The sequence below is a fragment of the Trichomycterus rosablanca genome, chromosome 4 (genome assembly GCF_030014385.1).
Source record: "Trichomycterus rosablanca isolate fTriRos1 chromosome 4, fTriRos1.hap1, whole genome shotgun sequence".
Lineage (NCBI taxonomy): Eukaryota > Metazoa > Chordata > Actinopteri > Siluriformes > Trichomycteridae > Trichomycterus > Trichomycterus rosablanca.
In genome coordinates this window covers 26,718,873-26,744,878 of record NC_085991.1, presented here as the reverse complement: position 1 = coordinate 26,744,878, position 26,006 = coordinate 26,718,873, and the positions used below count along the sequence as shown (strand labels likewise).

The following is a 26,006-nucleotide window of genomic DNA, read 5'->3' as shown; positions in this document are numbered from 1 at the left end:
AGAGGCAGCTGTTTATTGCTGCTCTACAGCTGCGGTTTTTAAACTGGGGGGCACGAATGAACAAAAAATAGGAGGGGTCGCAAGATGATTTACTGAATGTATTAAACAGTTTTTTTGAATAATGCTTTTAACATTTTAATCTATCACTTTTAAAACTATTCAGCAGGCTAGAGATACACAATTGCACAAAAGAGTGTTTCCTTACTGTTCCTCCAAAATAAAGAATTAAACCATGTCTACGCAAACTCAAATATTTCCTGATTTATTAAAAAAAGGTAAATGCTTGAGTTATTAGCTAGCAAAGGCGAAAAAATGGAACGTTGGCTCCAGAAAAAGCCAATAAAAAGTGGGTTTGTTTCTACCGAGCATCCTCAGTTTTGACCCTGCATAAAACCTGATGAATGAAGGAAAAAAAACATTCACAAAGCATCAGCCCTATCAGAAAGAATATATATGATACGGCTTCAGGTGCCAAGTGAAAAATGAAACGGAACACCTACAGTGCTTTGCGGTGATGTTCTGGCAAATGAGGGTTTAAAACATTTACATTTTCGACATTTATTGTAGTCAATGTGTCTTCCGCTGCTGGGGGATCCCTGATTGCAGTCGAGGTGGGTATATTGCTGCTCACGTCCCTCCAACCCACGTGCAGCCCTCAGCGGAACCCTTTTTCACCTATGCATTCTGCACAGGCGCCTCTCTATCTGCTAATCAGGGTCCTTACACAGCGTTTGAAGACCCCACCCCTATAGTCCGGTCATCCTGCCCTAGCAGAAACATTAGCCAATCAGTGTCTACTGCAGACACTGCCAATTATGCCTGCTAGATGGGCCCAGCCGACTGGTGGCAATGGCGAGTTTCGAACCGAGGAGTTCAAAATCTCGGCGCTGGTGTGCTACTGGAATATCCCACTGCGACTTCTTGTTGTTCTATGGTGGGGTTAATTCTCGAAGGAGGTTAGCTATGGCAGTATCAGTGGGTTGGGAAAAAGTGGGGTCATGAAACATGACCTTTTTTTTATATGGGGGTTCAGGTGTCACAAAACAAAAGGTTTAAGAACCACTGCTCTTTAGTAACTCAAAGTAGGAACATACAAATATAACACGGTAAATGTAAATGTAAATGTAAGAATAAGTTGAGGGTCTTTTCCAAAAATTAAAATGGTGCATTATCTGATCGCACAGGTAATTACAGGGAGTGCAGCTTGCTTCAGGACTGGTCCGAGTCTTGTCCAATTGCTCCCTCATATGCTGTTGAGTTTTTTTTTATTAAGAAAATATCAATTTCAAAATTAGTAGATCAATAAGTCATGCTAAGAGTGTGCAAGATACAGCACATTATTAAGTAATAATAGCTATAATGCCGCCCAGTCAACCATGTACACATTGTCTCTTTATATAATCTAGAACCCTGTATATAGTAACATCCCATTCCTAAATAGCTGTTTTTCCCTTGATAGAAATTCTAAAAAAATCCTAGATTATTACACCCTATTTAACGTTTAATTACATGTAAAATTAATCCCAAAGCCTAATCAAAATGATCTGATTAATAACAATATCATCCAGGATATTATAATATTAGCCGATTTAATTTTCCACCACAGATGTTATTTCTAAAAACTGGCAACCACATGCAAACCACAATTTTCCTGCTCATTTACTTTAGCTTGAGAAAGCTTTGAAGCTTTAAAGATCATTTCTAAACTAAATGATCCGCATGGAACAAAGTCCTTGCACGCGTTGACCCCGACTGCAGCAAGTACCTCGGTCTTAACACTAAGCAGAAGCCCTCCTTAATTCCCCCAGACAGACTTCTTACTCGTTTATCTCCTTATCTATCCTCTATCTCTCCCCATCCAACTAAGCCAACATTCACATTACTGCAACCCATCCATCAAGCTTCAGTCTGGCAGACAGTCACAGCGTTATCTTCCTTCAGCATCAGACAATAGATGTCTGACACTCTGACCTTCTCTTCAGAGTTTAACTGCAAGTTCACAAAGCAGGGCAGTTCAAGACACACACGGGGTCATAAAAAAAAAAAAAAAAAAAAAAAAAAAAAAAAAAAAAAAAAAACATACGTGACCTCTAATATTACCAATGCATATGACTCAACAACCTCTTTTTGTCCTCAAAATCTGGCATATTCCACCATTTGTAATATTAACCGCTTAAACTCCATGAACTCACAAGGTGGTCCAAAATCTATTTTATATATAGCTTACATAGACATGTTAAGCTGTATAAACTATATACTGTTAAAACAATTACCTGTGAGTTTAGTCAAAAAGTAAATAAAAATTACATTCATGTAAAGCAAAATAATAATGTAAATGTTTAAATTTGATCAAGATTGAAGTTAAGCTCTGCCAGGGATTTCCCTCACTCAAAAATGTTGTTTGTAGCTGTATATAAACATCAAATCACATGCACTCGAACTAATTTAGGATTTGTTTTTGCAAATGTATGAGAAAATCATTATATTAGGATTGTAAGGGTTAAATGAATCACAATGGATCACAATACAAACCCAATTCTGATAAGTGTTTCCCAAGCCCCTGTGTTTTTTTTTGTTGTTACAGAAGCATGCAGAGGGGTCTTTTCTAAGCCCTCAAAGATATTCTAAATATAATATTATATAGTACTACAACATAATAAGTGATCAGTTCATGTTATTTTATCTATTCGTAATTTGAAAATCAACACTCAGACATACAAACCTAAGAAAATAAATCCTTCAAACCTGCCTATTCAATTTGTGTTGGAACATGAAGGGTTAAGGAAGGGTAAAGAAGCCCCTTTGTCGGCATCTGTTGACACTAGAAAGAATGTTATGCTGTGAAGTGGTCCAGTAAAATTGGCCAATTATATCGTCTCTCTGGATAGGTGGGCTTTGTCATAGCTAAGTTCCGCCCACTGTGCCAGCTGCATTAATGTCTGTCTGTAAGCTGTGTGGACCTGAAACTTGTAAAATCGGTATAAATGTGATTGTGTGATATTACAAAATATAAATATCATAATTTATCAGAACTGTTTTGGTTTTTAAGGTAATAAAATAACATAAGATACAATTACTGAAAAAATTGGTATTCTAAACCTTTATGATACAGTGTCGGGAGGGGGTATTAGACGGCCAAGGTTTAAGAGTCATGGTTTGCCACCGGAAACATGTCAATTTTTAAGGCAGTGCAACCTAAGAAAACAAAGATCACAGTAATTTATTAATGGTGTTTGGCCTTGCCTTTTATGCATAAATCTGGATTCCCTAAAACATTTAACAACGTTTTTATCTGTAAACAGATCTGTAAACTATTCAGCCACACAGCAAGTCCCATCTTTGCCTGACAACAACTCCGCTCTTTGTATACTTTTTTTTTTTACCTGTGGGGAAAAAGTGTTGCAGGCATTAAATTAGGAATTAGTATATAATTGCAAAAGTTAATGAATTTCTGCAATTACTTGCTTTTTTCTGTATGCATTTTACCCATTGTCCAAACTTTTTTTGGAATTGGATTTAGACCAATACACAAAAGTGGCTTGAGTGGCACACTCTCATAACCTTATAACAGAGTGCAGAGGTCACATCAGGCAGACAGGCACAGTGGGCATTAGAACACCCACTCCATTTTTCATAAAGTTCCATGAAATTACAGACAAGCTTATTACAGTCAAGCTTTGCAGTCATTTATCTTCTCACCAGGAAGCACAGAGCATAGAGAAGTTTCTCCAAACTTGAACTTCTGACCTGTTACGCCATCATATGTATAACAGTACCCAAACAGCTGCACCCCGACATGCCCATGACCTTCAAAATACAGATCTAACAGCACTAGAGTTTTTACTGTTTGAACCAGTAACCAATAAGTAACCAATATAAACAGGTACAATCAATTACCTTTCAGATCACAGATCACACAACATACTAATTAACCCATACCTAACAACAGCTGCAGTGGTTTTGATTAATTTAGAATAAAACCAGCTTCTAAAAAATTCCGCAGTTTCTTGAGGCTTCCACTACTGGTAGTACAGGGTAAGACAAAAGTCAGCATGGTTGGAAACGTTAGTAGAAGATACAAAAAGATCTCAGCAGCTTTAACTATCCCCTCTGAGTACCATTCAGAGTATTATTAAGAAGTGAAAAGTGGATGGCACCACTGACGCATCACCAAAATCAAACCGTATCTCTAAACTAGATGACCGAGTCAGATGGATTTGATCTTGGAAGCTACCAAGCTGCCAATAGCAACTTCGGATGTGACGACAATCTCACAAGCTTATCACCAAGCTGACATGTACTGCAGGGTGGCAAGAAAGAAGCAACTCCTGAAAATGTGCCACGCTGAGCCTTGTTTGTGCTTTGCCAAACAAGACTTGGAATATTCGAATGCCATGTGGCAAACTGTTTTATGGTCGGAATAACCTTTTGGACTGAACTTTAAGTGGTATGTTTAAAGAGAATAAAACACAGCACACCACTGCAAATACACCATACCTACTGTGAAGCACAGTGGTGGCAACATAACATTTAGTGAATGTTTCTCCTAAGCAGGAACTTGGCAATTTTTAGGATTAATGTGAAAGAAATAAAGTTGCCAAATACATCTAAATTTTTTAGGAAAACATGCTACCCAATGCTAGACAGATAAAGATAGGAATAAGCTTCACCTTCCAGCATGACACGGTTTCTAAACGAAGCCAAAAACATAAAAAAAAAAATAGTAGTTTAAGGATTTGAAGGTGATTCCTTCAGTGGCTAAGTCAGAGCCTTGACCTAAATCCAGTCTGTAGATGGACTTGAAGAGAGCAGTGCATTCCAGTCACCACAAAAGTGTGCAAAGCTAGAAGCTACATATCCAATAAGACTGATTTATATAATTAAAGCAAAAGCTGGCTCTATAAAGTACTACAGGAGACCTAACACTTTTCCAATCCTGTTGTTCTAGTTTTTCTTTTCTAATTAATTAGAACAGTTTCTTTTTTCCTCATTACTTGAGTGTTATAGGACAAAATGTATAAATATGGCTGGAGAAAAACATGCTTTGTGAGTTCAAATTTCAGGCTGTAAAACAAAAAAAACAACTAATTTAAAAGGGTATGAAGATTTTATATAGGCCCTGTAGAGACATGCCTTTAAGACACCTTCACGCACCTATATACTCTTTTAAAAACTGCTGGCATCGTATGATACCATGACTGCAGGTGAAACTACAGGATCTGCTTTAGACCTAGACCACTTTGTAACCAACAGAGCAAACATTCTATGCTCCTGTATGGAGAAGTAAATGGCCCTCAGAAGTGTGAAACTGAAACGTTTTTAATAGTATACAGAGCTGACTTCTAAAATCCTTATGTTTCAAGCCACAGGCCTGTCTCAACTTAATCCACCCCTCATTTTTGAACTAGCACATGGATGGTGGGATCAAATTTCCAGCTGTCAAAAGAAACTGAAGTGATCATAACCCTTCAAAACAAAGAAACTGCAGTAATTACAGTTGAGGTCAACACTATTGGTACCCCTGACTGTTTAGTATAAAAAGCCAATATCTTGGGTGATATAAAAGAATATATGGACAATACACTGTATGGATAATGAGTGGATATGTACAAACTTTGTACAAACACATTCAACAAATATTTGACCCATCAACGTTCATGAAGTCATTACAAAATAGAAATAAAGAAGAACAGTTGTAGCCTAGCAGTTAAGGTCCTGGACTAGTAATCAGAAGGTCACTTGAGCAAGGCCCTTAACCCTCAATAGCTCAGACTGTATATTGTCCCAGTACTGTAAGTTGCTTTGGATAAAAGCATCTGCTAAATGCTGACAATGTAAATGCAATGTAGAAGAAACAATATATGACATGAACAGCATTAAAGATACCCTTCCCTGATAATTGGTTGCACATCATTTGGCAACAATGACAGCCTCCAAACTTTTTTGAAGCCATTTGTCTGCTGATAGTTTCCACTCGTCCACTGCAGTTCTCTCAAGCTTTTGAAAGCTCGAGTTTGGTTTATCTGTCCATAAAACATTTTCCCAGAAGGACTGTTGTTTGGCTTCTCCTTGGCCTTTGTCCGAAGAGCCCCGTTTTGTTCAGAGTGCTACAAAAGGTACAAGTAGAAACCATCATTCCAGATGTCTCCAGTATGTTGTATGTTCTGACTTTGCCACATTTTAAGCCACCTTCTCTCACCAGTTTTTCTCTTTCCACCATATCCTGGTAGGTTCTTAATTGTTCCATGAGTAGCAAAAATCTTCAAAACATTTAGAACTGTTGGAAGCCAGAATGCCAGGAACTTTGGAGATAATCTTGCACCCTTTATACTGCTTGTGCTTGGTTATATTAGCATTTCTGCTCAGATACCTTTGTCTTTGCCATTGTAAACAGGGAACAGAAAATAAAAATGGCTTTTTAAGCACCAACTGTCTATTCATAGGCAAATTAAAGTCATGTGAGCTCTGACAAAGTGTGGACAGGTGAGTCTAGTTTCTAATTAATTGCAGGTTGTCTAATTTTGTCCATTGTTTCTAAACTACAAACGAAGAGTGCCATTAATATTGTACTGGCATTGTTTTCAATTTCAGCTTCATTAAACACTTTATTTTAGAATATATTGTACATGATGTACTTAATATTGGGGGAGGCAATAATGTTGACCTGTGTAACCCTTCTAAACAAAGAAAAATAAAATTGATAACTGATCATATTTGGACATTAAATTAGTACTACAGTATCAGTAGTACATTATTCATTTACATTTTCAGCATTTAGCAGACGCTTTTTTTATCCAAAGCGACTTACACAATGAGCTGAACACGATGAGCAGTTGAGGGTTAAGGGCCTTGCTCAGGGACCCAACAGTGGCAACTAGGTGGTGGCGGGGCTTGAACCGGCAACCTTCTGTTTACTAGTCCAGTACCTTACCCACTGAGCTATCACTGGCCCCGGTATGGTAAGCCTATTTCTAATCTAATTTTGAAGACCATCTGTGGTTTTAGTTATGGATTAAAACTCTTCAGACAATAAACAGGGGCTGGTTTATAATAATCTCTGAGTGGTGTCCATGCTCTGGAAGAGTAGAATTTCTGCAAACGACATGACACACCATAAAAACTCTTACCTGATGGAGTACGGACAGGTAAAGGATGTGCTCTTGTCCCGCTGACTCGCTTGGATCTGCAGCAGCCTTCCAACCACCTTAATTAGTCCTTGCACATTTCTGCTCAAGACCGAGACAACAGGCTCAGAATCAATAAAAATACGACTGTTAAATACATTGAATCAGTTACACATAGCCCTTGTTTAGAATGTGAAAAGTATACACTGTGCACTGTTCAATCACTATGATCATGATGACGTATTCTAAAATTCTAGATAGGATGTATTATGGCGTGAGACAGCGTTTCTATTTCGGGACAGGGCAGCAGGACTTGCGTTTTTCATACATTGTAAATCAAACTGGTGTGACAGCATGCTCTGTTCATTCTTTCATCTCTTCTCTCTGTTCTCCCATCCTCAGTCAGCCTGTGCATCTTCACTTACTCTGGTTTTGATTATGCGAGATTTTACTGAGAGAGAAACCATAACTCCACGCTGACAGCAAATTCATCTGCACGTCTGCTTTCAGCTCTTAGACGTCCATACATCTGGTAATGTTCAGTCTGAATGGAGTGATCAGCAGCAAGTCTGGGCATGCACAGGGCATGTCAAAAACAAACTCACAGCTGTGGTATTATTATATACTTAAATTTAATTTACTCTTTTTTATTATTTTCTTTTCATGTTTCAGTAAGGCTAATTAAAAAAAAAAAGCATACACATTGGACTCTGGAGCAACAGAAAAACAGCATGTTAACTGCCTAGTCCAAATTTATCTTATTTCGATGCAATGGACATGTCAGGGTAAGAAGGGAAGCGCTTGAAGTGAGACACCCATTAAATATAATGCACATTGTCCAAGCCTCTGGATACATGTTATGATCTTGCACGGACATATTTCAGGACAGCAATGCCAAGATTATGAAAGAATGGATCTGAAAGCAAGAGGAATCATTTTCACACATGAATTAGCCACCACAGCCACATCAGTTTTGACCCTAAACCCATTGAAAGTCTTCAAGATGTGCTGGAGAGGACTCAACCAAAAATAAAGGCAACTCTTAGCAGAAAGAAATGTTTTGACATTGTATGAGGATGGCAAAACAATGCCACGACAAACATGTGCCATAATATTTATTAAACATTACTGAGTGACTTTCTTTCCGTCAGTGTGTGTGTACATATGGGCTTTATTCCCCTTTTTCTCCCAATAAATTCATTTCCAATTCCACTATTGCAAGTCACTTGTTTGTTTGTTTGTTTGTTCATTACATCATGTTTTACACTCATTACACAAGGTTCATCAGTTCACAAGGTTATATCGAACACAGTCTTGGACAATTTAGTGTCTCCAATTCACCTCACTTGCATGTCTTTAGACTGTGAGAGGAAACCAGCGCACCCGGAGGAAACCCATACGGACATGGGGAGTACATGCAAACTCCACACAGAAAGGACCCGGACCGCCTCACCTGGGGACCGAACCCAGGATCTTCTTACTGTGAGGCGACAGTGCTATCCACTTGCCACTAACATGTGCCCCCACCCCAGACATGTACTCAGAAGATGTCAGTTTGCACACAGAAAGTCACTTATATTCTAGTCAACTAGTCAAAAGATGGCTAACCTGTTAGGCTGCATTACCTGAGTGCTCCCTATATTTTTATTCATAAGCAATTTATTAAACGATGGATAATGTTTAAAAAAAAAAAATGTGGGTTAATGGTGGATTTGTATCTCTAATTCACTTCACTTGCACTGTGGACACGCGGAGAACATGCAAACTCCACACAGAAAAGACCCGGACCTGTGAGGCGACAGTGCTACCCACTAAACCACCGTGCCGCCCGGGTACATGGAGGAAACAAAGGCAAGGTCAGAACCAAGGTACCTCAAACTACCTGCTGTGTTACCATGCCAACCTTGCAAAAAAAAAAAAAGGTTTTATCAACTAGTTTCAGAGGCAGTATTCTTACAGCCCTACATCTGAAAAAGTTCGCCTGAAACGAATGATGGGAGATCACAGGTTTTCTGCGTAGGCTTGTGTCCTTGCCCTTTATACACTGAAATTCCTTTAGATTCCTTGAATTGTTTAATATTATGCACTGTAGAGGGAGAAATATGCAAATCCCTTTCAATCTTTCCTTAAGGTACATTGCAATAGACACGTCAAGGTAAGAAGGGAAGCGCTTGAAGTGAGACACCCATTAAATGTAATGCACATTGTCCAAGCCTCTGGATACATGTTATGATCTGGCACGGACTTTATGCACTGAAATTCCTTTAGATTCCTTGAATTGTTTAATAATATTATGCACTGTAGAGGGAGAAATATGCAAATCCCTTTCAATCTTTCCTTAAGGTACATTGTTTTTAAACACTATAGCAATAATTTTCTCATGCTTCTTTGCTCCTACTGCTGTTGAACCAACTCATGATTACAATCACCTGTTGTTGTTACCTGTTTAAAATCACATGATTTTTTTTAACTCATTACTAGCCCTAAATTGCCCCATCTCAACTTTTTTGGAATGTGTTCCAGGCCTGAAATGCAGGAATGGATGTTTATTAATAAATGAAATGAAGTTGACCAGACAAAACATGAAATATCTCAGGTTCATCCTGTCTGCACTGAAATTAAAGTCAAAGTAAATGTAACAAACACTGTTTTATATTTGTATTTTCTATACTGTCCCAACTTTTCTAATTTGGGTGTATTTGGTGGCAGTTTTTATTATTTGGTTGCATTTTTATATTGAGCTTCTATTGTTAAAATTGATTTTTTTTAACTATTCAGATCATGATTCCAGCTCACCATACTTCTCTAGTTCACTGCCTATAAACTGTCTGTGAATATGTGGAAACTGTAATATTGGGACAGTGCGTCAAATCCTGCAAATGTTTGTAAAAGCAAGGCAAAGAAGGATAAGATTTCACATAAAATGCTTTGATTTTTGACTCCAGTGTGCCAAAAGTTTAAAAGAAACAAGCTCTTAGCTTTCTCGATGCACCACAGGGAACCCCCTGAAGGAAAAAATTATTTGTGAAATATTGGTGCAATTATCTTCAAAACGAGGCCCATCTGCTTGGTGCATCCTCCACATATGAAACATGATTAAAGCCTTGCTGCCATGAAAAAAGCAGCCATGTTTTTGTTCTAATACACATGGAATTCGGTTCACCCTGCTGCTGCACTAAAGAGGGACGGGATGTGTGCTGCGTGGGAGGCCCGTCCCCTGTTATTATGATGAGTGTGCCAGCATGAGCTGCTTTATGTACGAACTGAATAAAAATGAGGAATGGTACGAGCTGATATCTGAATATGCAGATTAGTTCCGGTCACCTACAGCCTCTTGTCCAAGTGTCCCACTACACATATTCATACATGAAAATAGCATGTAAAATTATCCTATATAAATAAAAAATACTTCTAATCTTATTTTCTTTCAGATATTTGAATATTCTATTTCTTAAAGAATGGGTATTTTTGAGGTGATGCATGTTAGATGGCACAGTTTTTGGTTAAACCTTAGTGTAGCTTAATTTCGTCATTTTTAGCTGGGAGGGGTTGGAACCTGTGGGTGGTGATAAGATGCCATCAGTTCTTTACAGGGTGGAAAACTAGTGACATTATTTACTAATCACTACAACAATACAGCAGCACAATTCATTCAGCCTTCATATGCAATACTGAACCTGAAAAGCAGTGTGAATTTTTAATGTACAAAATACAGTAAAATAAATTTGGATTAAGATAGGTTAATATTCCCCCTAATATTGAGAAAGCAACACACCTCTGGGTGTAGATGCTTTTAAGATGAGGAACTCCTCCTGAATCTATTATGTAATTCATTTACTCTGAAACACATTCATTGTTCATTATTGTTCATTAGGGGAAGCACTACATTAGGATTTAAGATTTCACATGTGGTACACAGTTATATGCAGTATACAATGTGCAGTGAAACCGAAGAACTCAAGGGATAAGAGTCTAGTGCGTACAAAGTGGGGGACCTTCCTATTCTCTGTTGCACCAGTGCTTATTCTGTGAAAAATGCTTATTATATGCTTACAACCATAATAAATGTAGTGTTCCAAGAGATTGTGTTTTTACTTTCTATGCTTCTGTGCAGTGTTGGATGGTAAACCATTTTGAATGATGACAATTGAATTTGGTAAACTGGTTGATTTAGCACCTTAGCACTTGTCTTATATTGTAAATCGTTTGATGAGCTGAACTTTGTAACAAATATGCAAAAATAGAAGAAACTAGGAAGAAGCAGTTTTCACAATAACGGTACAATACCAATCTACACTAACTTCGTTTTAATTTAGCTTAATTCAGTGGTCATTTGCAATGCATTTCCTAGTGCTAAGCACTCAATCAGAACACACAAATCACTTTAATCAGGTGTGTATAGACTTTTATCAATAGTTTATGCATTGCTAAATTCATCCTAAAGTACTGACTGCTTTTATTATGAATGCTTTATTCCCTACATATTACAACACAGCTGCTTATACATCAAAACCAAATGACTTTCATGAACACTTCAACAGAAACAATCTAGAAAGAGGAAAAAAAGCAGCGCTATTGGTTGCCAAAATGGTACTAAGCAATAATTAACAATACATTTGTAATCCATGTCATATTTTAGCCATATGGGTATTTGCGCTGTTTCTGGGTAACAATCTGTTGTTGTTTCAGCATTAATAAATATTAATTTTGAAAAAATCTATCCTGGGCCTTGTATTTTCTGTTCCACATCAGGAGTTAGTTTTCAAGAAGCATGGCAACAGTCCCACAGATTAAATAATACTAACAAATTACAGAGGCTGGCAGGCAAGCTGAATCTCTTTACCCTTCCAAATTAAATCAAATAGACTGTATTTAAGTATTTAAATTACCTGTTTAAATTTAAATACGCATTTAAGTAAATCAATAGAGAAATCACCAGGAGCCACTAGGTAGCAAGACGTGTTTCCTGTTTTAAATAGAAACGTACCCAAAAAAATGAGCCCATATCTGGAACAGGGCTTTCTTACTCTTTGCATAACTGATACGGTAGAATGCTTTTGTATAAACCTATATTCAACTATAACTGGTGGTCATAACTGTGTGGTCATGTTCTGCATGAACACTTGTGCATTTAGACAGCCAGTGGGTGCATGTGGTGGCGTACCGTGCTGAGGGCAGGAGGTTGAGAATGCTGTTGAGGACGTACTGCAGGTCAGCGAGGCCTTGTTCAACTAGCAGCACCAGCGCATCACAGCAAGCTGAGCGCACCACTACACTCTCACTGCTGCACTGCTCCCACAGTGCCAACAGAGCCGGACCCTGCCAGAAGAAACACAACCATGGTCAGCAATCAGGAAAATTGAGAGAAACTAAGAAAAGAAAATATCCTTAATGTATACAGCTTTAATATGATGTTAAGCAGCTTGTAATGGACATGTACAGTATGTCATGGCAGTCTTGTGATTTTCAATAATTCCTGCAACCTTTTTTTTTGTGACCGGATGCTTGGAACATCATACTTTCAAAATTTAAGATCAAAGTCATTAATGGTTACCCATTATATTTCATATTCAATACAAGGTTTTTCTTATAACTGAGGCCCTACCTAATTTACAGCCATGAAAATGAATGTGAAATGAGCAGTTCCCCGTGTTATATGCAATTTGGTGTGAATTTCAAACTTTAACTTTGGGTTTGTGTTCATAGTGAATTAAAATATTCCATTGGCGTAGCATTCAAGTGCCTCACGTTTACTGGTTTCTTTGCACTATGAGGTGGTCCTAGCAATCCTACAACAATTCAGTTAGCAATTTAGTTAATCAAAATGTCCAAGATGTCGAAGTTTAAAGCAGCTAAAAACACGACTTGGGTAACTGAGTTTGGAAAACTTTCAACCAATTCTGTGGACGTAGGAAGGTCAAAACACGGACAAGAATTTTCATCTCTGAGACAGAACATGAAGTCTCGCACCATCGCTGAATGTTCTAGGTCAGGGGTACCCACACTTTTGTAGCTTGAGATCCACTATTTCAGTCTACAGGTCAATGTGATCTACTTTTTTAGGTTAGCCTCATCATTTTTCAAAAAAACGTTGAAGCCTTTTTAAATGTGCTTTAGTTCCTATATTGATATTCAGCTTTACATGGCAAGTGACTGAAAATCACACTAACCTTATTCTGATGATTTGCACTGAATGGTGTCAGCCAGGTTTATGAAGTCTGGACAATAGCTGCTGATGGCAATTCTCAAGCAGGCTTCCAAGTGTTCATCAGTAAGGGTGGACTGATATTTAGACTTTATTATTTTCATGTTGAAAAAGGCTGATTCACACAAGTAAGCTGATCCAACAATGCTGTCAAATATGTGGCACATTTTCTTATGTTTGGATATTTTTCCTTAGCCACCAAGTTCTAAAATTGTCCAGCAGAGGCCCTTCACTTTATATGAATGTCAGATTGTAGGGTTACATTTCTGTATGCAACATGAGATCTGAATATCCTCCATCAGCTTCTTCCATGTATGAATGAAACAGATGTCTCTGCAGTGTTCTTGCCCGAATCGAACCGCTTTTGGTTTCTTTGCGCTTGCCTTCACAGTGTAGGTTACAACATGAAAAATGGCACAAACTGTCTACTGATTAATGAAAACTGATTCGCAGTGCTTTAGGTGGGCTGAGGCATAGCTATGGTAACAAACCACAAATTAAAGAAACAGTGGCCACATTTCATGTCAATCATGTTGACCTGTTTGAAAGAGGCACGATCAACCAGTGTGCACTGTGCTATTCAATTTATGAGTGTTATTAATTGAAAAGTGGCACTTATCTATAAAAATCCATGAAATGATTTTTGACTGTGAAATTATTAAGTGCATTTTTCTGGTAATTTAGTAGGACCCTAATTATTACATATAAAATTCTGCTATTAAAAAGGAATACTTTCAGATTTTACTTCATCTAAATTAACGAGCACATCCATTTATATTTAAGTATTTTAAAAAAGCAATCATACCCATGCTTTACTTTCACTTAAGTTAAAAAAACTAGTACTGTTTGGGCAAGATGTGATCTACTTGGGACTAAAATTAGCATACTTCACAGTGGTGCACATCAGTTAAGAATGTCTAACTTCAACTTTTTTTGGCAGTTTAACTTTCCAAAGTTCATTTAGGACTTGCTGATTGACAATCTAACTCTCTAACCAACTTGGCAAACTAGCAACTTTAACACCAGTGAGTTTTCTTTTCTTGGCACTTCATATACAGTATGTGCAGTAATTATTACATGTAGACAAATGTCCCTAAATCCACGTGTGTCTACTCTTTAAAAAACTAAATGAATATAATTATTGTTGCTAGTGCAGACTTTACCTGAATTGTAGATTCTGAGATGGTTTCATTCTGGCCCTTTTCCTTCAGTACTGCAGTAACCAGACTCCTTACAGCCTACAGGTACAAAGCAACCAAACATACTATAAACGTCACCTTCATCTGTACTCAGAACATCAAACAGCCAGTCTAAACTGTTCTACCATAATGGTTACAGCACTGATAAATGCAAAACAGATCTCACCATTTGTGCACAAGTAATGGAATCATACAGTGGTGCACGGTGGTAATAATTTTAGTTACGGTGGTATAAAATGAACTAGGGGTGTTAATGAATAACGTATCAGCTAATGTTTGTGTAAAGAAAAGTCACTTAAATCCAGCTAATGGCTGATATTTCAACTGGGAGCTGAGCTGCAGATATCACACACATTAGCATCATGGAAAAAGAACTGGTGATAGGATTAAATCTGACTCGAGGGAATTTGCCTACCATTAGTTAACCACAACATAGTTATTATGCCAATTTCTGCTTTAAAATACATACTTTTTTGTAAGTGAATATATGCACTGAAACTATATTACACATAGAAGATATACTGTAGCTCGAGTACTTGAGTACTTTTTTTCAAAATGCACATTCTGAACGCTAAACTAGCTCTGATCATGGTATTTATGTTCAGGTAACTGTTGTAGATTACTGACACATTTAATATACGAGGGTTCTTCAAAAAGTTTCCGCTAATGACATCACTTTTCTACATAATCATCTTCCCATGCATTTTTCCCAGCGTCATAGCAATGTTTTAGTGGCAAAAGCAAAAAAAATTTTTGGTTGTGCGTAGGGATGTAACGATGCACCACAAGACAGTTAAAAATCAATTTACATGTGTAACGATTCAAATCGGTTTATATGTATAATGAATCGATATTTACTTCAAACAGCAGAGGGCACTGGCGCTATTCACCTTGCCTGGTTGACGTCACTACAGGGTTGCCAGGTTCGGAATTTTCCAGCCAAATTTATTTGTGTGAGGATACTTTCTTTATTTGCATTATTCATTTATTTATTTATTTAATGTGGGATTTGTTTTAAAATTTCATTGCATTGTTTTGCATAGTTTGTACCTACATCAGAAATAAAATATTTAAAGAAATAAAAGATAAGTACAAATACAGTATTTTTTTTTTTTTAAAGAGAAATAATAAAAGGAAACTTTGTCATAATTTGTCTTAAATTTCATTTTGTTTAAAAAAAAAAAAATCGGGAAAAAAATGGTATCACGAACCCAGTATCGTGAATCGTATCACATCATAGGTAGAGTGTATCGTTACATCCCTAGTTGAGCATGTAGCCACTGATGCACCGCTGCTTTCACATCATCACATGAAAATCTTCTTCCCCTTAAAGCTTCTTTGAGCAGTCCAAAAAGGTGGAAATTGGATGGCGCTAAATCCAGACTATAAACTCTCTTTCAGTCTCTCAGACACGACCAATTACTACTCCCGCTACTCTTCCAAGAAAAATACAAAAGTGCAGAAACTTTTTGAAGATCCCTCGTATTAAGCTTTTACGTGCAATAAAAGAATAAAGCATTGTTGATACAAAAAAAAGCATTGATGTGTTGGATGTTTTCATGGGTTGCTATAAGTTAAGCTGCTTGTCAAATGATGATGGTAGGCTACTAGGTCAAACTAAATTAAAAAATGCATTTCTAGAATTAATAAACACATAAAATACATTTAAAAAGGTCTATATTCACCTGAGCTTGAATTAGGGAGCTGGGAAACTCAAATCTCTTTTTCAAAGCGTCAGTCATCTTCTCAAATCATTGTAGCTACTTCATACTGTGAAGAAAACTGTGCAGTTGTACAGATTTTAAGTAATAAACATAGCAGAATAGAACACATTTGCATTTGTGTGAAATAAAATGAATTGTAAATAACACAAACACCAAGTTTTTACACAATAATATGTGATAAATGCTAACTGAACATAGATAAAAAAAGCTATTGGAATCGTAGCTTTTGTAATAACAATGCCTACTCCTCAAGAGACACAACCCTGAGGCATAGACATATAGCAACTGACAGCTGGACAGCAGAATAGCTCATTCACAAAGCTGGTTTGGCTAAAACAGCAGTTGGTAATTGAATGACATACGTCATAGGGGTATAACTGCTGCGCGATTGAAACTGACTACTGGCAACACAAGATAAAGTTACTAAAACAAGGGGCACATGGGAGTGACAAATGAGGCCCTGCATTTCTACCCCACTCGCTCCCAACTGATAACAGACAAGCCAGCACAGTGGCCTGTTCCACAAGAGCTACAACTCCGGACGGCAACCAGGAAAATAAGTTTAGAACAGGAGAGACTTCAGCACAGGTAGGAATCAATACAAACTACTAAGAATGTCATAAATCTGTATGAATTTGGTTTTCCTAAAGTATAAAACTCCAATGGTTATATTAATAGTATATAAAGGCCTGTCGATGTTAAATATGGAGTAGATTAAAAAAGAAATAATCCATAATAATTACTGATGTGCTGAACTAAAATATAGAATCACACATTGACATATACTACACTGTGAACAACTACTTATAGAATGAAACATAATGTCTTTATTTGTCATATATACATATACACCTGTACAGTACAATGAAATTCTTTTCCTGTATATCCCGGCTTGTTCATAAGCTAGATAAGTGTTTCAGCAGGTGATCAACTTCTGGGTGTATAAGTAAAATACATCTATAGGGTGGTTGAAAACTAAGCTTTTACATTTGTTTAACTGTTTGCTAAGTTAACATTTGTAATAGTGATATGATAGCAGCCAACTAAGACATAGCATCAGCTTAAGAAGAGTCATTTGACTGCAACATGAGTCGTTTCTTTTAACTAGACTTTCCTAAACCATATGATAACTTTGGAAACCTTGGTGTTGTCCTGAATAGCAAAATGATGTTACTAATCGGACCAGACCATGCTGGTTCTTCCTTCATTTCTCCAGAAGGATTCCACTATTTCTCTCTACAAAGTCTCTACAAGTCTCTTGTCATATGGAGACTGGACTACTGCAAGTCTTCCCATGTCCAATATACAACCCCTGCAACTGATTAATGGATAGGCTTTAAACGGCAGTAAAATTTGCTGGTTCGTTTGCTTTACTGCAGGTATTTAAACCTGTATCTTGTGTTTTTTTTTTATCATTATACTTTTTCTAATTTGGATTTAAGTGTGGCTCATGTGCTAGTTGTATATTTAAATCATTCTAAGTGTTTAAGGTCAAATAGTGTCCAGATAATTACATGAAGTACAGTACTGTTCAAATCTGTACTCTGGATCAGTCCTGAATTCTGTAGCACACCTGGGCATTGTATGTCTTTGACCCTTGGGTGTCTCTGACCGGCACGCATGAGGTCAGTGGTAATTAGAAATAAGACATAAATACATGTACATCATACATGCATACTATATCATAGTTTTTATCTTGAAAGGACAGATGTGAAGATCTGAAGTCAAAGTCAGATGTAAAGCTGTGTGTTTAGTTTGTGGTGACCAGATCGCAGTGTTTAAGGATTATAATTTAAATCACCATTACGGTACTAAACACACAATGAAACAGAAGAACTTGAACGATGCAGAGCGTCGCAACTAAACTGCAAAAGCGACAAGGATTTTTAATAAAGTTTTACACATCCAAGACTGGAGCAGTCAAGACCAGATTTGTAATATCTAGAAACAATATCCAACAAGCACAATGGACTGAAAAACCGCAAATGAGGTAAACAATGAGCAAACAAAATAGCAATAGCACTTTGTGTAAAGTTCAAAACCTGCACGTTTTACATTATATACACAGAGATGTTGTTTGTTTATTAGGATTTTAACATCATGTTTTACACACTTTGGTTGCATTCATGACAGGAACGGTAGTTACTCATTACACAAGGTTCATCAGTTCACAAGGTTATATCGAACACAGTCATGGACAATGACTTCAATTTTAGTGACAAATTTAGTGTCTTCAATTCACCTCACTTGCATGCCTTTGGGCTGTGGGAGGAAACCGGAGCACCCGGAGTAAACCCACACAGACACGGGGAAAACATGCAAACTCCACACAGAAAGGACCTGGGGATTGAACCCAGGACCTTCTTGCTGTGAGGCGACAGTGCTACCCACTTACCCACCGTGCTGCCATATATACAGAGATGAAATTTATATTGAGCAGAATTAAGATCAGCCTATTGGTCCGGCCTTCCACAACAGTCCTAGTTCCCCTGGTCTGTAGGAATGAAATGAAACAAACACCTGCTCAAGTGTCTGTTATTTTACCATGACACCTTAATGCACTCTTCTACAGTATGAACATAATAATGATCAGCCAAGGTGCGACATCATATTACCAAGACCTTTAAGGCCACATCAGTCACGTGACTACGATTTCATTACAATGTGAAGAGTTTTAATAATACTAAAAATGCGTTTGTTTCAAAATAGTAAGCACAGAGCTGTTTGAAATAGAGCAGTTGTTAGCGAATCACACGTGTAAAATACTTTCTAGATAATTTCTAGATTTTTCTCCAAACAATAGAGAAAGCTCTGGATTGCCTGATCGGCATTACCTGTGTGTCCACAATAATACCATATTGTCTGTGTTTATTTTGGGCTGCAGTACAGACAGGTCAGGCAGACAGACCATTCTTCCCTGTGACTGAATCCCGAATCGCTTCCGACCTCCCGGTATGTGTGCATTATATTAAATATACAGTAAATGTTTTGGAAACGTGTATTTTACTATAGGGTTAAGAGACCCGTGTGGGATTAAGCCTTTCAGCAATATTATGCAGGTGGGGCGGGATGACTAGTGATAAACGACTGTGTGGTTTATACAAATGATTTAACAAGTAAGCCATGTCGGATCGTTTGAATTTCATCTCTGAATCTATTAATCAGCAGCAGAAAACTTTATGTTTAGATAAAGCGAGTACAATTAAACTGCTGTCACAACTAGTGAACATTCTCAATGCTAAATTACTAGCTTTGTAGCTACACATGATGCAAATCCAACTGAATTATCACTTTCCTGTGAGCTGATGCATTAAATCTCTATGTTTATGTTCTATTAAAAGAAATGTATACAGTGAAAAAATAAGTAAATGTGAGATTAACTAAAGCTTACCGTTATCAAACTTTCCAGCTTGCAATTTAAACCAACACAGACACATGTAAGTACGGTGCGCAGGAAGGGCCATGCAACCAAAAAGCAATTCGTAATGTACCATAAACTAGTGATTCGTATTATAAAGTAATACCAACACTTACATTTCGTATTTTTTTTCTTAGGACGGTGTTTCCAGTCAGAGTTACATAATTAAATGTATTAAATTATTATATATGTATATATTTATATATATGTATATGTATGTGTGTATATATACAGTATATATATACAGTATATACTGTATATATATATATATATATATATATATATATATATATATATATATATATATATATATATATACAGTGTATCACAAAAGTGAGTACACCCCTCACATTTCTGCAAATATTTCATTATATCTTTTCATGGGACAACACTATAGACATGAAACTTGGATATAACTTAGAGTAGTCAGTGTACAGCTTGTATAGCAGTGTAGATTTACTGTCTTCTGAAAATAACTCAACACACAGCCATTAATGTCTAAATAGCTGGCAACATAAGTGAGTACACCCCACAGTGAACATGTCCAAATTGTGCCCAAATGTGTCGTTGTCCCTCCCTGGTGTCATGTGTCAAGGTCCCAGGTGTAAATGGGGAGCAGGGCTGTTAAATTTGGTGTTTTGGGTACAATTCTCTCATACTGGCCACTGGATATTCAACATGGCACCTCATGGCAAAGAACTCCCTGAGGATGTGAGAAATAAAATTGTTGCTCTCCACAAAGATGGCCTGGGCTATAAGAAGATTGCTAACACCCTGAAACTGAGCTACAGCATGGTGGCCAAGGTCATACAGCGGTTTTCCAGGACAGGTTCCACTCGGAACAGGCTTCGCCAGGGTCGACCAAAGAAGTTGAGTCCACGTGTTCGGCGTCATATCCAGAGGTTGGCTTTAAAAAATAGACACATGAGTGCTGCCAGCATTGCTGCAGAGGTTGAAGACGTGGGAGGTCAGCCTGTCAGTGCTCAGACCATACGCCGCACACTGCATCAACTCAGTCTGCATGGTCGTCATCCCAGAAGGAAGCTGACGCACAAGAAAGGCAGCAAACAGTTTGCTGAAAACAAGCAGTCGAAGAACATGGATTACTGGAATGCCCTGTGGTCTGACGAGACCAAGATAAACTTGTTTGGCTCAGATGGTGTCCAGCATGTGTGGCGGCGCCCTGGTGAGAAGTACCAAGACAACTGTATCTTGCCTTACAGTCAAGCATGGTGGTGGTAGCATCATGGTCTTGGGCTGCATGAGTGTTGCTGGCACTGGGGAGCTGCAGTTCATTGAGGGAAACATGAATTCCAACATGTACTGTGACATTCTGAAACAGAGCACGATCCCCTCCCTCACTTTGTGCCCAAAGTGTCAATATTTTGTGTGACCACCATTATTATCCAGCACTGCCTTAACCCTCCTGGGCATGGAATTCACCAGAGCTGCACAGGTTGCTACTGGAATCCTCTTCCACTCCTCCATGATGACATCACGGAGCTGGTGGATGTTAGACACCTTGAACTCCTCCACCTTCCACTTGAGGATGCGCCACAGGTGCTCAATTGGGTTTAGTCCATCACCTTTACCTTCAGCTTCCTCAGCAAGGCAGTTGTCATCTTGGAGGTTGTGTTTGGGGTCGTTATCCTGTTGGAAAACTGCCATGAGGCCCAGTTTTCGAAGGGAGGGGATCATGCTCTGTTTCAGAATGTCATAGTACATGTTGGAATTCATGTTTCCCTCAATGAACTGCAGCTCCCCATTGCCAGCAACACTCATGCAGCCCAAGACCATGATGCTACCACCACCATGCTTGACTGTAGGCAAGATACAGTTGTCTTGGTACTTCTCACCAGGGCGCCGCCACACATGCTGGACACCATCTGAGCCAAACAAGTTTATCTTGGTCTCGTCAGACCACAGGGCATTCCAGTAATCCATGTTCTTGGACTGCTTGTCTTCAGCAAACTGTTTGCTGGCTTTCTTGTGCGTCAGCTTCCTTCTGTGATGACGACCATGCAGACCGAGTTGATGCAGTGTGCGGCGTATGGTCTGAGCACTGACAGGCTGACCTCCCACGTCTTCAACCTCTGCAGCAATGCTGGCAGCACTCATGTGTCTATTTTTTAAAGCCAACCTCTGGATATGACGCCGAACACGTGGACTCGACTTCTTTGGTCGACCCTGGCGAAGCCTGTTCCGAATGGGACCTGTCCTGGAAAACCGCTGTATGACCTTGGCCACCATGCTGTAGCTCAGTTTCAGGGTGTTAGCAATCTTCTTATAGCCCAGGCCATCTTTGTGGAGAGCAACAATTCTATTTCTCACATCCTCAGAGAGTTCTTTGCCATGAGGTGCCATGTTGAATATCCAGTGGCCAGTATGAGAGAATTGTACCCAAAACACCAAATTTAACAGCCCTGCTCCCCATTTACACCTGGGACCTTGACACATGACACCAGGGAGGGACAACGACACATTTGGGCACAATTTGGACATGTTCACTGTGGGGTGTACTCACTTATGTTGCCAGCTATTTAGACATTAATGGCTGTGTGTTGAGTTATTTTCAGAAGACAGTAAATCTACACTGCTATACAAGCTGTACACTGACTACTCTAAGTTATATCCAAGTTTCATGTCTATAGTGTTGTCCCATGAAAAGATATAATCAAATATTTGCAGAAATGTGAGGGGTGTACTCACTTTTGTGATACACTGTATATATATACAGCCAAAGGGCTGTTCTTAAGTCAAAATGTTCGTTAGTTAAACCTATTTTTTCCCATAAGAATTAATGTAAATACAATTAATCCCAAACCACCCCCTTACCTAACCTTTCTAATGTCTTAAATGGTGTTTTTTGTTATAAATACAAGTATTTATTTTGTTGCCGGTGGTTTGGACATTAATGGCTGTGTATTGAGTTATTTTGAGGGAGGAATGAATTTGCACTGTTGTATGGGCTGCACACGGACTACTTTTCATTGTGTCGGGGTGTCATTTTGTCAGTGTTGTCCCATGAGGGGATGTGCTTGGATATCTGCAGAAATGTGAGGGGTGTACTCACTTTTGTGATACACTGTATATGTCTGTGTGTACATACATGTACCGTCAAGGAGATGCTCAAAAAATTTCGTTGTGCACTGTGCAATGACAATAAAGGCATTCTATTCTAAAGGCATTCTATATTTTCCCTTAAATCTCATATTATAGAATAGACATTTTTGTAATAAACAATAATAAATAACAATACACAGTAGTACTGTACTGTACATAAACACACATCACATTTCAGTACAGTACGTGTGCTGTATCATACACCATAATACATTTCCTTCTTTTTATATAAAATGTATCTACCAGAAACATCAATAACTCTCATATTTCTCTATTATTTCCTTCTTTATTTCAATAGTGTTGTATTGTGTAGGTGTAATTGCACGAAAGAAAGAATACTTTACTGAGCCGAATTCTCTCTCACTGCACCTTCTTTGAGGACATTTTAATATTGAATTTTACAAAATATAAAGAAAACACTGGAAAAACACCGTCCGCTGTCTGAATGTTCGCTCACTGTGTATATATATAGAGAGAGACGGTTGGAGTCAACTTGTTCGTAAAGTCACGTGTTTTGCGAATTTCTGTTCGTAATGTGAAATTTGTTCGTACATTAAGTTGAAAAACCGTTCGTAACTCAAGGGTCTACTGTACTTTATTTATTAGGATTTTAACGTCATGTTTTACACACTTTGGTTACATTCATGACAGAACAGGTCACTACAGTTTAATGTCAAACACAGTCATGGACAATTTTGTATCTCCGATTTACCTGCCTGCACGTCTTTGAACTGTGGGAGAAAACCAGAGCTCCCAGAGGAAACTCACGCAGACACAGGGAGAACATGCAAACTCCACACAGAAAGGACCCGGCCTGCTTCATCTGGGAATCAAACCCAGGACCTTCGAGCTGTGAGGCAACAATGCTACCCACTGAGCCACCGTGCCACCCCTAAAATAACTTAATATGGAGCAAATATATGCACAGAACACACATATTTGGTTTCTGTGGATCCACTACTTTTAAATCTTCTATAGCACCACTTTAGAATAAGTAGACTTTTCCCAAATCTGTTTTCCTATTATCCATAGGTTTGAGGTAAAGTAGTTGGAAAAGCCATTCCAAAAGCTTTATTCTTGCATTCCAAAACCTGTTTGTACCTGTGTATTTCTTCCTTGCACCCAGTGTTTTTAAGTGGTACCCAGGCCTGGCCGAGGCGATTAGAAAAAAATAATTAATTAATTAATTGATTTCAGTATCAAAATCTTAGACTGTCTTAGAAGATGTATCTATATTCTATATCTTATTCTGGTTGCATACAACTGTCAAATACATTCACAACCAAGGGCGGCATGGTGGCTCAGTGGGTAGCACTGTCGCCCCATGGTAAGAAAATTCTGGGTTAGATCCCCAGGTGAGGAGGTCTGGGTCCTTTCTGTGTGGAGTTTGCATGTTCTCCCTGTGTCTATGTGGGTTTCCTCCGGGAGCTCCGGTTTCCTCCCACAGTCCAAAGACATGCAAGTGAGGTTAATTAGAGATACAAAATTGTCCATGACTGTGTTTGACATTAAACTTGTGAACTGATGAATCTTGTGTAATGTATAACTAACATTTCTGTCATAAATGTAACCAAAGTGTGTAAAACATGACGTTAAAATCCTAATAAATAAATACATTAACTTACACAATCTATAATATACAAGAAATTAGCTAAAATTTACATCACTTTAACTTAAGAATCCATTACATTATCACAGTTATTGCCAAGAAACTGCCAAGTTAACTAAGTCACTTTTACAAATTTATACATTTTAAATCAAAACAATCAAAGTAATCTTTTTCAGTGTCTGTACAAAACAAATTAAAAAAGAAGAATATGACCGGGGTGGCTCGTTCCTTAGGGCAATCGGGCGACACACCACCAAAGGGCGAAAGGGAAGAAATTTTTCTATCACAGCTATGACTGTTCTAGAGTCTGTCTTGCCTCGGAATATCGTCCAATCAGCGTCGAGTTGTGTTCCGTACAGTACCGCCCCTTTTGGGGAGATTTCAGTCTGACTGAAAATCGCCCCGGATCGCTCTCATAGACTCTCATGTTAAGGCTCTTTTTTTCGAACTGCAGGCGCTGCAATACAATGTAAATGAGTTCCGGGAGGGCTCACACTTACGTGCTTGCGTCACACGTAACCTGGTGTCGCGATCTCGTCACCATGACTACCATCACCTCAGTTCAGAGCAACTCCATCGTGTAATCAGGATAAATTAGCAACTAAAGAATTAGGGCCACCCAGACCAAATTTAAACATCAAGTATCTACAAAGGGGGGAAAATCATATAAGTCACAAGTAAATTAAAGTAAGTAATGTAATTTTTAAATTGTGAATTGTGATTGCACTTACTGTATCTCCCCAATTGTTTAATTGTACTTGATGCCAGTCTTTATTCTGGATCTGCTGCACCTAAAATAAAATGCTATCTGATGAAGACTGAATTAAATTGTTAGGGTGAAGGCTTTACTTAATTTTATGATTAATGGTAAGGCTGGTCTCTCTCCATGTTCAAAGTTATTTATGAGGGCAAACTGACAGATGACTTAAGATGTTAGTTATTTAACCTTTAATTTATCCATTGAACGGGTCACCTTGGCCATCATCGCAACAATTTGAGATTTGGCAGGAGCCGCCACTGAATATGACACAACAATTTTAAAGTTATTACCAGTAAACAATATAACATTGTCTCAAGTCGCAGAGGTGAATCATGTCAATAACGGTTGTAGTAATCAATGAAAGGGTAGTAATGACCAGTTACTGGTCTATCCAATTGTACAACCTACTGAAATGTTAGGCTTAGTAAGCCACTGATTTTCCAGAAATTCCCAGCAAAGTTACATTTGTGCACAGCTGAAAAAACTTGAAACATCTGGCAAATACATCTGGCAGTCATCAGTGAATATAGGATCTGATTTACTAGATGTAGGATTAGCATAAATGCTGAAAGTTGGCATATTAGTGCAAGCAAAATATGTTTTTTTCCCTGAAGGGTTGCAGTACTGAAATAGGTATCCTCTTCAGTGCAGTTTCAGAATGAAATGTAGAGTAGCTGTGAAATTTTACTGTAGAGGGGTTAATGTCCACTGATGACAAAATAAATAGCAAACCAAAAGTCTGTCTATATTAGTTGCAAAAGACATTCAAATACATTCAGTGTTAAACTAAGCTATGTAAATGTTCACAGCATGTGGTCTCAGTAGGGTTTACAGCAGTCAGTCT

The 26,006-nt window shown here is 38.1% G+C and overlaps 2 protein-coding genes across 3 annotated transcripts in view; one reads left to right on the top strand and one right to left on the bottom strand.

Moving 5' to 3' along the window:
• The window catches only part of focad (focadhesin), a 94,396-nt gene extending 74,716 nt beyond the window's left edge, over positions 1-19,680 (bottom strand). For both annotated transcript variants that reach the window (XM_062994084.1, XM_062994085.1), the window contains exons 1-5: positions 19,644-19,680; positions 16,214-16,310; positions 14,493-14,567; positions 12,289-12,443; positions 7,128-7,226 (exon numbers count right to left, since the gene is read on the bottom strand). In XM_062994084.1, coding sequence (XP_062850154.1) covers positions 7,128-7,226; positions 12,289-12,443; positions 14,493-14,567; positions 16,214-16,270 — 386 coding nt within the window. In that variant the 5' untranslated portion in view covers positions 16,271-16,310; positions 19,644-19,680. The remainder of the gene's footprint in view (positions 1-7,127; positions 7,227-12,288; positions 12,444-14,492; positions 14,568-16,213; positions 16,311-19,643) is intronic.
• mllt3 (MLLT3 super elongation complex subunit) overlaps positions 19,142-26,006 on the top strand; it is an 88,432-nt gene continuing 81,567 nt past the window's right edge. The window contains exon 1 of the mRNA XM_062994087.1: positions 19,142-19,204. The gene's annotated coding sequence lies outside the window, so the exon portion shown is untranslated. The remainder of the gene's footprint in view (positions 19,205-26,006) is intronic.